At 38.9% G+C, this 17,158-nt stretch overlaps 1 protein-coding gene across 5 annotated transcripts in view; it reads left to right on the top strand.

Moving 5' to 3' along the window:
* Positions 1-17,158, top strand: part of OPHN1 (oligophrenin 1) — a 314,749-nt gene that overhangs the window by 135,708 nt on the left and 161,883 nt on the right. For all 5 annotated transcript variants that reach the window (XM_081043828.1, XM_081043829.1, XM_081043826.1 and 2 more), the window contains exons 6-7: positions 10,670-10,771; positions 14,721-14,831. In XM_081043828.1, coding sequence (XP_080899954.1) covers positions 10,670-10,771; positions 14,721-14,831 — 213 coding nt within the window. The remainder of the gene's footprint in view (positions 1-10,669; positions 10,772-14,720; positions 14,832-17,158) is intronic.

Here is a 17,158-nt window from a genome sequence, read left to right on the forward strand (position 1 = left end):
GCCCAGGCCTGGTGCAAGCTCCCCTCCTATATGAGGTGTAATCGAAACATACGGTGAATGCTGCTGCCAGGTGCCATCCAATGGAAAGGCAGGGATCTTCAATATGGTAAGCGGCACATTGAACCTTAGTAACAGTGTGTGACAAGTTTCAACTTGTTCGGTGCAGTCAGTCGGGTGTGAGCTACAGTTGAAAGAAGGTGTGTTTTAAAGTGTGCCATAAATCATCCTATATCATGACAACGCTCCGTGTCACACATCGCTTCTGGTACAGCAATTTCTTCTGTCAAATAAAAACATTACAGTGTGTCCTCATCCACCTTATTCACTGAATCTGTTACCATGCGACTTCTAGCTCTTTTCCTAAGTCAGAATGACAATGAAAGGTAAACGTTTTGAATCGATTCAGGACATCGAGGCGGTCACAACAACACAACTAAAGACATTCATGAAAGAGGACTTCCAGAACTGCTTCAGAAAGTGGCAAGAACGATGGGATAAGTGTTTTTGAAGCAAGGGGCAGTATTCTGAGGGGGATTAATGGCAATGTGTCTTTTACTGTAATAGATTTTTTTAATGTAAGCACTCACCATATTCTTTGATCGTACGTCATATATATCGCTAGCACATATAAAATGATCTTGTGACTGAAATGCTGACATTATATTTAAGAAGCAAAACTGGAGAGGAAAATTGTTGTTTTCCTGTGGCCTTAGTACCTGTGTTGATTTGTTCTCCTTATAATGATCTTCTATAACAATTCTAATTCATGTAGATGGTATTATAGCATATCCATATTAAAAATGATGCAGTGACTGTATCTCTAGCTATTGAATATTCTGAAAGAGTAAACTATGAATATAATACATATAATCCTGTTCATAGCAAGTGCTCCTTTCTTCCTTCCATTTGCCCGTCTCCTTCTCTCTCCCATTCTCCTTCATTCTTGCACTTAACATTTACTGACTACCTGCCTTATCCCAGGCCCTCTGGTACTTATACTCGGTAGGGCAGAGATAAATAAGACACACTTCCGGCTGTCAAGGAACTCCCAGTCTAGACTAGCAAATGGACAATTACTAGAAAAGATACCGTGGAGAATATGATAGAGAAATGAATGCTGGAGGATAAATTGGAGTTGGCCAGTGAAGTAGAGTATGAGGGAAGAACGTGCTGGGTAGAAGGCACAGCTCGTGCAGATAGAAGGTTGCCAAGGAACACATCAGCCATCTCCGGAAGGATCTGGTATATCATCTCAAGGCGAGTAAACTTGCAGTCAGTACTGAAGACTTGTAAGCAGCGGAATGGAGTAGATTTTAGGTAGATCGCTCCATTTCTTAATGGTTGTATAACCTTTTAATCTCTCTGAAGTTTGGTCTCTTCATTTGTAAAATAATAATCATCATGTTTATCAGAGATAACTGATGATGACATCCAGTCACATGCCCAGAGTACGCATGCTGCATGAGAGCTACTCAAAGCATTTTGTTCTCTTTCTTTTGTACTCATCTTTGATTTCTTGCTTTACGTAGTAGTTTAACAAGTATATTTTGAGCACCTATTATGTAACCGTTCCAATGCTAGCTCTAGGGATAGAATTGAGGAAGAACCAGTCCTTGGCTTCAGGAAGCCCATAGGTGTATGCTTAACGATGATAATCACAGGATCGTGATTTCTTGCCTCCGTTAAGCCATTAGGAAACCATCAACCCACTTATTCTCTAACCCTCTGCAAACCTCCCCCCCTCTTATTTACCTTCTTCCCTTCCATCGTAGACAACATCCTGGTTCTTCTACCCATTCTCTGCACTTGTGCTTTCTGTCCTATCTGCTTCACTTGTCTTTCTTTTTATTCTTTCCCTTCCATATAGAAACATACTTAAGTCTCTCCTCTAGTAAAAACAGAGCTCCATCCTTACCTTTGAGGTCTGGAGAGACCACAGCATAACAGTGGTGGTCCAACTAGTGGTACCAGGGCATTGTAGCAACAGGACCTGAGGAGTCAGCATTATTTAAAAATAGAGAAAGGTGGCCTCCGGATGGTGTGCTAGCCAGGAAGAAGGTGTCTAATTCAGGGGTAGGAATGTGGGAGTAATGGGAGTGATCAGGTGTTCACAATTAAATAGCATCCGTTCTAGGGGACCTGATTACCAGTGGAGGGACTAGGACCTGGGAAGTTAGTCTGGGACCCAACTGAGATGTAAGGGAAGAACAGGGTATTATGAACCAGGTTGAAATCCTGACGTCTCAAATGGGACACAAGGTCACAGTCAGGGTGGTAGCCACAGTGACATGGTGGGGAGGCCAGTGTATGGGGCCACAGCTCTCAATCCATCGTGCCCCGTGGTGGGCCTATTCTCAGCTACTGGAGCCTGGAGCCAGGGTAGACCTGTGACATGAGCGTATCAAGTAGCCTCCGCTCTTGGGAGGAGAAGGAAGGAGCCAGCTAAGGTCTCACAATTTCAATAATGAGATGTTGGAGAAAGGGCATTCAAAATAGAGGAAATCACATTACCAAAAAAGAAAAAAAGTACAGCATGAAAAGCATGGCATATTTGGAGAACGTGGAATACTCTGGTGTAGTTAGAATGTGAGGGACTCATACAAGGAGTGTAGGCTATGAGACTGGAACTAGATTGGGGTGAGACACAAGGGCCTTGAATGCCAGGCTAAAGAGTTTGTACTTGGTACTGAGTTAAGTCTACTATTGCTATCCCATGTCTGCTATGTTGGGATCTGGTTTAGTGGTGTGCTGTGTGTCCCGAAAGCATTACCTTGATTGTTTTGTCCTTGTGAAATATATGATAGTCTTTTCAGAAGATTGTCTGTTTCCATATTGGGAAATTGAGGGTCAAGAAATTCAGTTTTTTGTTTGTTTGTTTAAGGTAATATAAGTAGTGAATGCAATAGACAGAATGTGAACCTGATTCAGTGCCCTTTCCATAATCTAGTCGTGGGGTTAGAAGCAAGGACTTTAGTCACATCTGGGTTTGAATCTTGGCTCCTCCCCTTTTGGCTGTGCAACTGACACAAGTTCAGACTCATTCCTTATCTGTGAAATGGGGATGATAGTACTAACATTCTGAGGCTTGTTTGGGGATTAAGGAAGTAAGACATGTAAAATTCCTAACCTAACAACTGGCAGAGAATGCTCAGTAGGTGGTCGCTATTACTAGTATTGCATATAATTTACATGAGAATATGTGACTTAATTTGTAGCAGTTGCCCAGAGTAGTAGACTAAAAGGAGTTGATGTGGTACACTTATTGGCAGGTCATTCCCGTAAGTATTTCTAATTCAGCCCAGTCATTTGGTGCTGAGGTCATATTCAGACGAGTTTCATGCTTCTTCTAGCTTATTCTTGCAAGCTAAGGTTGCAAGTCAGCTTTGTTGATTGATTCTACAATTATTTATTTGGTCCCACTACTTACCAGAGACCGTTCCATGTATAGTAACAAGACAGCTGAAGCTTTTGCCCATGTGGAGCTTATGTTACTGTGGAGTGGACATTCTCCAGTCAATACAAATAAATGTTAGAATTTTTAATGGTGTATGATGTTCTATTACCTATATGAATCATAATGTAGAAAACAGGCTACTTTCAGTTTTTTGTTTGATTTGCTGTTACTAATAATGCTGTGACAACCTCATGATAACTGAAATGGATGAAATAGATAAAACAGCGGTTGTATTGGAAATATTTAACATGAGCTCCCAGAAACTGATTGTAATAGAGAAAAAAATAAGTGGCAGTACCAAAGTCTTAAAATACAATAAGCTGAGCTATTAGATACACACAGAATACACAGAACACTGTAGCTAAGAAACAGTATACATTATTTTTGCATATACAGGGAACATTTACAAAATAGAGGATGAATTAGGCTATATAGAAAGCCTAAAAAATGCCAAAGAATCACTATCATATAGACTGTGTTCTCTAACCATGACAATAAAATTAAAAATTAATGATAAATATTGAAACATCCCATGTTTGGAAACTAACACAATGTGTAAATTTTTTGAGTTAACAAAAGAAATACATTTCAGAATGTAATGATAATGAAGTCACTATATGTCCCCCATTTGCGGGACACCCTTCAGCGATACATAGAACAGAATAGTGAGCTCAGTGACAAACTCATACAATAATTTAATATGAAATAAATTTAGGACTTCCAATTAGCAGGGATACAAAAATTGTTTCATAGGTGGTTTTGGGAAACTGGATCACTATATAAAAAAATATAAAACTGTATTCCATCCTATTAACATGAAGAGAGATGAATTCCAGGTGGGCTAAAGGTCAAAGTTGTCTTATGTCCTGTTTCCTCCTCCCCATATGATCATCTAAGTGAAGTTCGAGTTCAAGAAACCCTTAGGAATAAAGCCTTCTCAGGGCTTCTTGTTTTACTTTGTTTTGGGCTCTGCACAGATCTCCCTTTTAGGCCACTTAATAAAGAGCTTTGAAAGACTAAAACAAATTTTATCCAGCAATTTTGTTTTTTAGTCCAGAGTTGGTGTATCTTATCCACTGTACTTTCAGAAATGGAAATCTTTCATTATTTTTTTCATTTTCAACCTTGGGGGGAAATGCTTTGAAGTTAGAGAAGAGAGTCCTCAGTACATGTTGTGACTTTATTTTCTTGACCATTCCTGATTTGTGGGATTTAATCATTGCTGCTAGGGAGAATTCAGTCATTATTATCATTTTATTGTGGGAGATATATAGTGTTTATCATTTAGAACACATATTAGATGGATTTCCGTAATATTCAAATTACACATATTTGTAAGAAACTTTTAAATTGAGTGATAGACCAAGTGTTCTTGCCAGAGAAAATTTGAATAGTAGGTTGCATTTGCCAGTCAGAAGAGAATCCACTCATCTCACTCAGAGGCTCTTTGCCAAAGGATAGCCTTTGTCTAGTCTGCCAATTATATCTGTGATTGTCATAAAATTAATGACTTAATTTCTAGGACATGTTTTGGGAGTAGGTAGTAAACTTTAGATGGGGACCCCCTCTCTGACTAATTTATGAGAAGGAAGAGATATTTTCCGTAATATCGGAATTTTCATGTTTGTTTGGATGACATAGAATACTTTTTGCCAAGTAGCACAACGCTGTAGGGCTGCAAAGAACTAGACCGTTTAAGAATGTAGAATAGCCTGAGGGCAAGGAAACCAAGTTAGAAACATGGCCACTGTGTCCCCCAACTTAGGTGAAGTACATTTCATGCTCAGGTACATGATTTCCATTGTCACTTGTGGAAAGGTGTAGAGGGAAAATCACAAATTAAAATTTTAAAAATGTACTTAAAGACTGACTTGAGATATGACATTCAAAGAATAGCTACAAATCAAATATTTTAAAATGTGATATTCTTCATGAGTTTAGAGTTTGGTCTTGGGACAAGTTTTCTCTTTTCTAGCCCCTGATTGCTTTGGCCCAAACTCTACTCTGAAGTCATTTGAATGTTCACGGTCACTTGCTTGTTACTTGCAGGAAATTTGTTAACATATCTGAGCCTCAGTTGTCTCATTTATGAAGTGGAAATAGTAAAAACTTGTGTCACACTCAGAAAAGAAGGTCTCCAAAATATTTAACAGTGGTGGCTTCTATGTAGTGGGCTTCTAAAGAGGGGAAGTCTTTCACTTTTTACACTTTGTACTCTTCTGAGTTGTTGGAACTTATTTCTAACATGCATTACTTTCCTCATTTTTAAGTTTAAAAATAAGGTAAGAAAATATCGTAACCAATTTGCAGGTAAAAATGATAGACCAATTATGGGAACTGAATTATACTCTTTCAGGAAACCTAACTGAAACTATCCTACGGTGATTTTTACAAATAAAAATGGTAAAGGCCCAGAAGAACAGAATGAATAAGAGAAACAATAACCACAAAATTTTATAAACTGGAATGCAAATGGATGAGTGGCATCTGATTTATCAGACCCAGGGAAGCCAAATCTCAGCTGGCAGTGGGGAAAGAACAAGGACAGTACTGACAGTAAAGAATCCTCGAGTCTCAAGAAATGGCAGCAAAAGAAACCTCTGGAAATGAGAGTAGAGGTAGGACTAAGAAAAAGAAAGATTTAAACACACAAATTATCCTCAAAAATGGATCAGCCAAATGAAGCCCAAATTTAACAATTGCCATATATTCAATTGGCACTTTCATTTAGCTTTCTAGTCCTCCACTCTTCAATAGTCAAGGGAAGTCCCCCAACAGTCAAGAAAATCCCTAAACATGAAAGAGACCGAAAGAAACAGATCAAAGGCACATAGAAGGAAATAGAGGGAGAGATATTTAAAACACATAACTTGAATATTTTCAGATAGATGAGAAGAGGCTGCATCTGTGACACAAGAACACGATGTTTCTAAAAGAGAACAAAGAACTCTTGGAATTTAAAAAAAATATGATATCAGAAATGAAAATCTCAGTAGAATGTTCAGAAGATAAAATTATGAAAATATTTTGAAAGTTCAAAAAGGGAAAGAGATGGAGGATTAGAGAGAAAATAGAAAAGTCCAATCTAGAGGTTCAGTGAAAGGAATTCCATAAAGATAAAATAGTGTGTGTGTAGGGGGAGTTATACATGAAATGACTGAAAGGATTTCCCCAGAACTGAAAGGTCTGAATTTGAAGACTGAAAGGGTCTTCCGAGAACCCACCAAGATGGATGGAGATAGACTGTTACCTTAAGGACATCACCAGGAAATTTCAGAATCTCTGGAACCAAGACAGGAACCTGCAAATCTAGCATTCTATATCTAGTCAAAGTAGTAAGAGGATAAATAAAGACATTTTTAGATATTCAAGGTCTCAAAAACTGAAGTATATACCTTTTTCAAGAAGCAGGTGAAAGGGCTTCATCACGGTAGGGGAGCTAAGCAAGAAAAATGACAGCAGGGGATATTGGGGAAAATAATGCCAATGTAGAAAAGGGGCAGAATTCCCTAGGATGAAAGTTGAAGGAGATTCCCAAATGACAACTGGGCAGTATGCACAGAAGGCAGCAAGTCCAGATTAGAGCTTCCAGAAGTTTCCAGGTGATGCTACTTTAAAATGAAGTGATGTGAGTGAATATTTTGAGAGGCGATTTAGAGAACTAGAGGAGAGTTAGGGATTTAGTGCTAAGTGCACTGAATATTAGCAACCAAGCAAAAGGGGAAAAAAAGGCAATTGGTAACTTTAGGGAATATAAAAAGTTGTACTGGAAAGTAATATTAATCATATTTTGTTATATGTGTCAGATATAAATAGTATTTAGATAATCATAATGTAAATACTGAATATGAATTAACTTAAAATTACAATAAAAGTATTGGGAGCATGAGGAAGGGTGTTTGGGTAGGGGGACAAACATGGTGGTGGTGGCAATGGGACAGGAAGAGGAAAGCTAAATCCTCATTTTTATTGGGAAGTGAATAGATAATGCACAAAATTTAAACATTAATACTAAGAAATTTATTTTGAGATACTAGAAATATGGAAGTAAATACTACAATCATTGGCTTAAAGAGATGAAAGTGGTTGCTTCTGTGGGAGGGGAAATAGGAGGAATGGGACTGGGGATTGCCACTTGTCTTAATCTGCTACATGAAACTGGATGATTATTTGAGAAAGAAAAACTTTAATCAAAATTCTGAAGCTTGAATGCTTCTTAAGTGATCATTTGGGCACTATGAGTATAATGCTGCAGTCAAGTTCCCAGGCTGTTTCCTCTCTTTAGTCTTTGATTCTGAGTAAATTTCTATTAAATAAGAAAAATTAAAAAACTTAAGCCCAGCACTCAGAGTTGATATGAATATTTGAATGAAATAATGTATGTCAAAACTTGTCACATCTTGCTTGGTAAATATGTGTTCTCAACAAATAGCAGTCCTTTCCTTAGCCATCAATCCAACAACAGCCTTTTGATCTGAGGATGGAAAGTGATTCGATTAGAACTTCTGCTACACTTGGCGTTTGTAGAAAAATCAACCATGAAATCGAAGTTCTTCTTTTTAGCATGTGTTGGAATGGCTAAGTAGTAGCATATCGGCTGATGTCACTGGTGGTCGACTTCAGTGGAATTAAATGTGTAGACTCCAGAAGAAATGGAAAATCTGAATAGACCGATAACAAATAAAGCCATTGTCTTAGTAATGAGAAAACTTCCTGAAAAGGAAAGCCCACGACCAGCTGGCCCCACTGGCGAATTCTACCAAAGGTTTAAAGAATTAACACGTTTTTTTTTTCACAAACTCTTCCAAAAATAGAAGAGGAAGAAATACTTCACACACACACACACACACACACACACACACACACACACAAAGGGTTAATAAACATGAGAAGACATTTAACATCATTAGTCATTAGGGAAATGCACATGAAACCACAGTGAATGCAATTTCACACCCATTGGGTTGGCTGTAGTCAAAAAGACAGGTAAGTGTTGGTGACGATGTAGAGAGATTGAAACTCTCATTCATTGCTCTCATTCATTGTTGGGAAGGTAAAATGATACACTCCCTTTGGAAAACAGTTTGGCAAGTCCTCAGAAGTTAAACATAGAGTTGCCATATGACCCAGTAATTTCACTCGTATGTATATGCCCATACAAGTTGAAAATATGTCCACAGAAAATCTTTTTATTTTAATTAAAGTTTATTGGGGTGACAATTGTTAGTAAAGTGACATAGGTTTCAGGTGTACAATTCTGCAGTGCTACCACAGAAAATCTTGTACGTGAATGTTTATATCAGCATGATTCAAAACAGCCCCCCAAATGGAAATAACCCAAATAATCCATCAACTGATAAATCCACAAAGGAAGTGTGGTACATCCAGACAATGAATATTATTCAGACATAAAAAGGAACAAAGTACGATACATGCTATAACATAGATGAACCTTGAAAGCATGGTAAGTGTAAGAAGACATTCACAAAAGGCCACATATTGGATGATTCCAGTTATATGAAACGTCTAGAATAGACAAATCCATAGAGACAAAAAGTCGATTGAGACCAGATTGGGGGAATAGCTGCTAATAGGCATGGGATTTCTTTTGGGGGCAGTCGACATATTCTGGAATTAGATAGCAGTGATGCCTGCCAAACTTTGTGAATATACTAAAAACTACTGAATTGTCCACTTTAAGAGGGTGAATTTTATGGTATGTGAATCATATCTCATAGTTTTTACTTAAAAATGTAGGTGGAGGGGAAAGTGTCCCACAGAACCATATCTGTTCCTAGAGAAGTCACCGGTGTTTTCTGGCTCCGACGTTTTCTTTCATTACTATTTTATACAGGTTCAGCCGCTGAGGAACAGTTTGCCCTACCTATCTTTTGTGGGAAAATCTCTGTCTCCTGTAGGTATCTAAGTTAGGGATGGGGCCATAGACCTACTGGCGTTTTATTCACAAGTCACCCTGATTATGTATGAGCCTCCTGAGGGTAACCCCTCCCACATTCTTCGGCTCTGTTTGTGCGGAAGGAATCAGACCTGTACATGATGGGACCTTGGGCAAGTTAGTTCACCTTTTTGAACCTTAATTTCCTTTATAATACCTACTCCTCAGCATTGTGAGGACTAAACAGGAGAATGGATTTTAAATACCCAGCACGCTGTCTGGCCTGATGTGGGCTTCAGTTAATGTTAGGGTAGCTTCCTCTCTATGTCTTTCCCTCTGGTAAAAGCACATTCCTTACAGATTAGAGGTCACTCAGTTCTGTCCTAGCTTCCTGCCCAGCAACAGATGGCCTCTAGAAGTAAAGCATGGGTGCAGTATTTGTTTTAATCTGTGTGGTCCCTGCTGTGCCTTTTCTAGTAACTAGCACACTGTAGGTGCTCAGTGAGTTTGGATTCCCTCCGAGACAATACAAGCCTTGTACATTGATTTCCCATTTTTTTATATTACTGAGCAGATTGCAGAGTGTCAGCATTAGTCGTTGACAAAAGCAGCATGCTTAGTGTTCCTTTGGAAGCTGTGGGACTTCACACTTTTGCTGAGAGGCAGGAAGCTAAATTAAATTTCATACTTGAGGAGAGTGATGGCTGAGTCTTCCATTACCCCTTAAGTTTTTCGACTCTTGCTTTCCAGCTAACCTTTCAGGGGTTTTTCCTCATCTATCACATCATCTTTTAATATGCAGCAGTAAATGCTTAAAAAATACCAAAGAACTCACCACTCACAGAGGCAGTCCCAGGTTCCTATTGTCTTGGAAATGTTTTGCTTATTATTAGGCTGTCTGAATGCACTGTAGATTAATCTTTTAAAGGCATATATTTAGTTCACTACTGTGTTCCTTCTTCCTCCTTTAAAAAACTTGAATGAGTATTTAATGACCGTGAAAAATATTGGGGAGAAGTAAAAGCACCGAGCATTCAGGCCTATTTGAAGTGTCATCCTTGGAGCAGCAGCTCCCAGAACCTTCAGCTGTACCAGTGGGCGCTGCCCTTTGTGTAGGTGGAATGATTCAAGGTTATATTTGTGGAAGTCGTAACTGCTGAGACCAATGCAAAAGAAAACACTCTGTTTTGTTTTGTTTTTTCTTCCCAGGAAATAGCTTGGCCGCATGAAACGTAACACTGCATCCTTCATTCTCAGTTCTGAGCGAACCAAATTAAAACTATAGACATCTTATTCTGTGCCTTCTCTCCCATGTTCAGGAACGGAAAAAGAAATTTGAAAAGGATGGCGAGAGGTTTTATTCTTTGCTGGATCGGCACTTACATCTGTCCTCCAAAAAGAAAGAATCTCAGTTACAAGAGGTATGTTCAAAAAGCCTGTCCCTACCTTCCAATGCCAGTTATATCTTGGTAACAGTGGCACTTTCCTATTGCAAGGCTGTACTCATACCCTGCCTCAGCTGGGAACCATGGATAGTAGTAGTGCTTGCAGTTAAAACCACGACCTTGGACTCAGGAGCCATGAGTTCTCAAGCCAGCTGCTCCACTAACTCACACTGTGACTTTGGATAAGGTATTTCTTCCTTGGTCTGAGTTCCCCTGTCTGTCAAAAGAGGAGTGGCACTCAGTGATCTCCAGACTGCCTTTCACGTCTAAGTTTCTGACTCCAGATTCCGTCTGAGGATACAGTTATGCTAGTGTATTTGGTATATGAGGAACAGATCTTCCACTTTTCTCCTCTGAGGTATTCCAACATTAGCTTTTTTTTTCTTTCTTTTGTCCTGCACTGGGACTGTAGCTTACATGGACTTGCATTGAGTTCAGTTCCAAAAAGCCACTCTGTGGTGAGTGCCTACCACATGCCAGGCTCTTTGCTGGGTACAACATCACTACAAAGACAGTGAGACATACTTCTTGCCCTCCTGCATCTATGTTCATCAGAGACATCAGCCTATAGTTTTCTTTTTTTGTAATGTCTTTTATGTGGCTTTGGAATCAGGGCAATGCTGGCCTCATAAAATGAGCTTGGGAGCCTTCCCTCCTCTTGGATTTTTGGGAACAATTTGAGAAGTGTAGGTGTTAATTCTTCTTTGAATATTTGGTAAAATTCACCTGTGAAGCCATCTGGTCCAGAACTTTTGTTTGTTGGGAGTTTTTTGGTTACTGATTCAATTTTTAAAAAAAATTTATTGGGGTGACAATTGTTAGTAAAATTACATAGATTTCAGGTGTACAATTCTGTATTACATCATCTGTACATCCCATTGTGTGTTCACCACCCAGAGTCAGTTCTCCTTCCATCACCATATATTTGATCCCCCTTACCCTCATCTCCCACCAAGACATGGAAACAACCAAAATGTCCTTTGATAGATGAATGGATAAAGAAGTTGTGGTATATACACACAATGGAATACTATTCGGTGGTAAGAAAAGATGATATAGGAACATTTGTGACAACATGGATGGATCTTGAGAGTATGATGCTAAGCGAAATAAGTCAGACAGAAAAAGCAGAGAACCATATGATTTCACTGATATGTGGTATACTGATTCAATTTTGTTAGTACTTATCGGTCTTTTTAGATTTTCTGTTTCTTCTTGACTCAGTCTTGAAAGATTTTATATTTGTAGGAATGTATCCCTTTCTTCCAGGTTGTACAGTTTGTTGGCATATAATTGTTCCTAGTATTTTCTTATAATCCTTTGTATTTCTGTGGTGTCAGTTGTCACTTTTCCTCTTTCATTTCTGATTTTATTTATTCGGGTCCTCTCTCTTTTTTTTCTTGATAAGCCTGGTTAAAAGTTTATTAATTTTGTTTATCTTTTAAAGACACCAGCTCTTGATTTCATTGATCTTTCGTATTCTTTTCTTAGATTCTATTTCATTTATTTCAGCTTTAATCTTTATTATTTCCTTCCTTCTAGTCACTTTTGGCTGTGTTTGTTCTTCTTTTTCTAGTTTCTTTCTAGGTTAGATTGTTTATTTGAGATTTTTCTTGTTTCTTGAGGTATTGGTATGAGTTTCCCACTCAGAACTGCTTTGGCTTTCTCCCATATATTTTGGGTTGCTGTGTTTGCATTTTCATTTGTTTTAAGGTATATTTTGGTTACTTCCTTATGGGGTTTCCCTTGTATGTGACTTGTTTTATTCTTGCTGCCTTTCTGATTGTCTCTTTATGCTTAACTTTTGGCATGTAATTACAGTCTGTCTTGGTGTGGGCTTCTTTGGGTTCATCTTGTTTGGAATTCTTTGTGCTTATTGGACAGGATGTCTGTTTTCTTCCCCAAACTAGGAAAGTTTTCTGCCATAATTTCTTCAAATATTCTTTCTGTCCCTTTTTCTTTTCTCTTTCTGGAATCCCTATAATATGAATGTTAGGGTGCTTGATGATATCCTAGAGCTCTCTTATACTATCTCAATTTTTTTAAAAATATTTTCTTATTTTGTTTGTGATTGGGTGATTTCCACCATTTTGCTGTCCAGTCTGCTAATCCATTCTTCTGTATTAACTAAGCTGCTGTCGATTCCTTCTCATGTATGCTTCTCTTGAATTATTGTATATTTCATCTCTTCCTTTATTACATTTCCTATCTTTTTTGTTCCAGTATTCTCTGAGTTCCTCTATTCTATTCTCAAGTTTATTGAGCATACTGATGACTATTTGAATTGTTTGTATGGAAAATTACTTAATCTCCATTTTTTTAGGCTTTTTCTGTGGAGTTTTTTTTTCTCGTTCCTTCATTTGTGGAATATTCTTTTGTTTCCCCATTTTGTTTGACTTTTCTGTATTTGTTCCTTTATGTTGTATGGAATTGTTATCTCTCAGTCTTGAAAAAGTGTTCTCTGTGTAGACTGTGTGTTGAATGGTTTGGCAGGCCTGTTGTAGTTGGGGTGGGCACTTGCAATGACTGTATGTCACCTGGCCTGAAGGAGTGGGTTCTCAGTGGGCCAGTCAGGTGTGTGTGTTCTTCCTTGTCTTTCTAATTTGAGTGGGGTTGCCTCATATAGAACGAACTGCTCTGTGCACCTGGCATGCCCTGTTGCTTTAATTGTTGGTTATGAGAGCACCGTCTGGGTCGGGCTGCTCTGCATGATTGCATGCTTGTCTCAACCCTCTGCTAGCTCTGCCCTTTTTCCAGGTTGGGCAGCCTCGTGTGTACACACAGCCATACTTTGCTAGTTCTGCACTGTCTCCAGGCGGGGCAGCCCTGTGTGCATGCACAGCATCACCCCACTCACTCCTCACTGCATAGCCCTTTGTGTGGGTACTGCAAAATTTTGCTAGCTCTGTGATTTCTTGGGGCAGAGCAGCCCCACGTGCCCAACTATCTGCACACTTTCTCTGATGGGGCAGTTCTGTGTGTGGATACTGTAGCCATTTGCTAGGTCCACACTCTCTCCAGGAGGGGCAACACTACATGAGCACACAGTAGCGCCCCAATATCTCTGTACTTCCTCTGGATAGGGTAGCCCTGCAGGTAGGTCCCACAATGCTTTGCTAGCTCTGCACTCTCTCCAGGTGGGTGAGCCCCACTTGCATGTGCAACCCAGTTGGTGAAGCAGCACCCTGCCATACCCACTGGGTCAGTCTCTGGGCAGAGGCTCCCACTCTGTGCACTCTGTGGCACCCTCTTGTTTCTGTTGGATCTAGCTCCAGGAGCGTTGGATGGGGGTGTGCTAGAGCACTCTGCACGAGCATGTGGATAGCGAACCCTCATGGTTCCTCAACCTTCTCTATGTGGTCTCTCTCTTGTGCTTGTTGTGCAGAAGCTGTTCAGTTAGATTACAGTTGTCTCTCAGGAGGAATTGTAAATATAGGTATATATAGGATGTGTTCCTGGGAGGGGACAAACTCAGCGTCTACCTATGCCACCATGTTGGACCTGCTAGAGAGTTCTTCTACAATAAAATCTGATATTGGCTGTAGCAACAAGCTCAGCAACAAGCTCAGATATGCTCCGATTCTCCATCTTCAACTGTCTGTGCAATTTTTGAGGCATAGATTTTCCCTCTGACTCCAACTCTAAGAGGAATTGATGAATCTAAGAGGAATTGTTTAGCTTTTTTTTGTGTGTGAGCATAGGCATGATAACTTTCAAGCTTTTACTTGTAGGAGCAGAAACTAGAAGTCTTGCATCAGTCACTTTTTATCTCTTGGCTTCATGTTCTATCTGTAAAAATAAAGGGATAAGATCAGTAGTTGGTGGCTAAATTCTTCTCTATCACTAGCATTTTGTTGAGTCCATAAGCACTGACTTGCATGAATGACTATGCAGATTTGTGACATTTGATACCCTTCTTCTACAGGCAGACCTGCAGGTGGACAAGGAGAGGCACAATTTTTTCGAGTCTTCCCTTGATTACGTTTATCAAATCCAGGAAGTTCAGGAGTCCAAGAAGTTCAATATTGTGGAGCCGGTAAGTTCTATCTGTTGATGAATGGTCTAGAAATATTCACCAAATGCCTGGTAAATGTGGGAAACTTTGATCATATAATTGCAATCTCAAAGAATGTGAAAGATAGTTGTAATAATGAATCTCAAGAAAGTAAACTCGCTGGCTTGTGTGGTTTTTGCTTCCTCACGAATATTCTTTTACTCTTCCTCACACTTTCCTCTGCCTTCTTCCCCCATTTTCTCTCTGTAGCTATGATTTTGCTTTCTTTTTCTTTCCCTCCTCTCTCCTACTTTCACTCCCTCAATTTCCCTATCACCCTTCCTTTGACCTCATTTTCCCCTTTTCCTTCCTCTCATGCTTTCATAAAGCCTTTGAAAATACCTATCATATATGAGGCACTGTGCTAGGAACTCAAGTCCCTTGCACTCAGTGACTTCGCATTCTACGATTTTTACTTCTATCTTCTTTAGTTTTTTTCCACTTAAATCTCCTTAATTTATTATAAATGATGATGTGTTTTGATTTGACAACTATGTTGAATTTTACAACTTTCTTTTTTTTAAAGAAATGTATTCTATTGCAGAAAAGCTAGAAAAAAAATTATTAGAAAAACAAAACAACAAATCCTCCCTACAGAGATAATCACTGTTAATATTGTGGCATTTTCTTTCCATATTCTCTGTTATAATTCTCTATGTGTGCCCATGTATTTGTAGATGTGGGTGTGTGTACACCTGTGTGCATGTGTGTAAACACATGTGTACATGTTGCACCTGAGCCCATATATCTGTGTACATGTGTATGTGTACTCACATTTATATGTATCTGTTTATGTATATGTGCGAACGAGTATTTCTTCATTTATCCAATAAACATTTATTGTGCTTCTATTATGTGCCATGCACTGTGCTAAACACTGTGTATCCTATAGTGAACAAGACAGACTCATTTCTGTCTTTATGAGTACTACACTCTAATGAGATAGACAGAAGGGAAGGAAGGATACACGTAAACAAAATAACTGTAAGTTGTGATAAGGGCTAAAACAAAAGACAAGACAAAAGCAGCTGCTTTTGATCGGGTAGTCAAGGAGGACCTCTGAAAGTGTCATTTAAGATCTAAAGAAAGAGAAGATGAGGCAATGTCAATAATGGGGAAAGAACATTCCAGGCACAGAAAGACACATATACACAGTCCTTAAATTAGGAAAGCATAGTGTGCTTAGGGAATGAAAAGATGAGTGCCTTTAGGTACTGGTGACATAAAAGGAGAGTGGCTGCAAACAGTGTCTGAAAGGAAGGCATAGGAACTGTAGGCATGATAAGCGGTTTGGATTTTAGTCTAAGTGCAGTGGGAAACTGCTGGCGGTTGTTAAACAGGATATGTCATGAGCTGATTTGTCCTGTGGAGAATGCTTGGAAGAGGCCCATGCTGGCAGTGGGAAAACCAGTTAGGAGCCTACTGCACTGGTCTAGGCAAGAGAAGAGGTTGGTTTTGGTTAGGGGAGGGGCAGTGGAAATAGAAAAGAATGGCTGGGTGAGAGATATATTTTGGAAGCAAACCTGACAGGAATTATTGATGTATTATTGGACAGAGGTGTGAGTGAAAGAGAAATCAGGTATGATTATTTATTTACTTTGTAGCTTATTGACTGAGTGAGTGTGTTGTCATTTCCCGAGACGGGAAACAAACAGGGAGATTGTGTATACTACTGTGTGTGTACACACACATATAGCATATACACATGTGTGTATGTGCATAGTTTTTATATGTGTTTATGTATACAAATATATGTATGTATATCTACCATATGGACTGTGTGTGCATATTCATATGTGCTTACCTGTTTACTTTCTAAAACAATAGAGCAATTTTTACTGCTTCTTATAGTTCACTGTTGCCAGCATTGAGCATTATTTTTTAAATGTTTGTATTTGATAGATGAAAGGAATATTTTCTTTTGTTTTTGTTTGTGTATATATGATTTTCAATGGGGTTAAACATTTTGGACATTAAAAAAGTACTTTATTGATCATTTGCATGTCCTGTTAGAACCCCCTGAAAACACTTCTGATTTGAAATTGGGTTCAGGGTCCTGGGATCTGTTAGCGTTATGGTAGTCTTCATAAAGGTATAGATTCTGACTTCATTTATTTATCCATTTATTTATCTGTTGATTCAAGAAGTACTTGTTGAATACCAACTCTGCCAGTCCTGCGGGTTTAGAGAGAAAAGTCAGTCTATCTTCATAATGTCCAAATTACGAATGGTTTTATATGCTATCTGAAAAGGATCGGAATGAATAAATCCATTAGTAGTTCTTATTTTCTGGAACTGAGTTCAGTGTA

The sequence above is a fragment of the Rhinolophus hipposideros genome (genome assembly GCF_964194185.1).
Source record: "Rhinolophus hipposideros genome assembly, chromosome: X".
Classification (NCBI taxonomy): Eukaryota; Metazoa; Chordata; class Mammalia; order Chiroptera; family Rhinolophidae; genus Rhinolophus; species Rhinolophus hipposideros.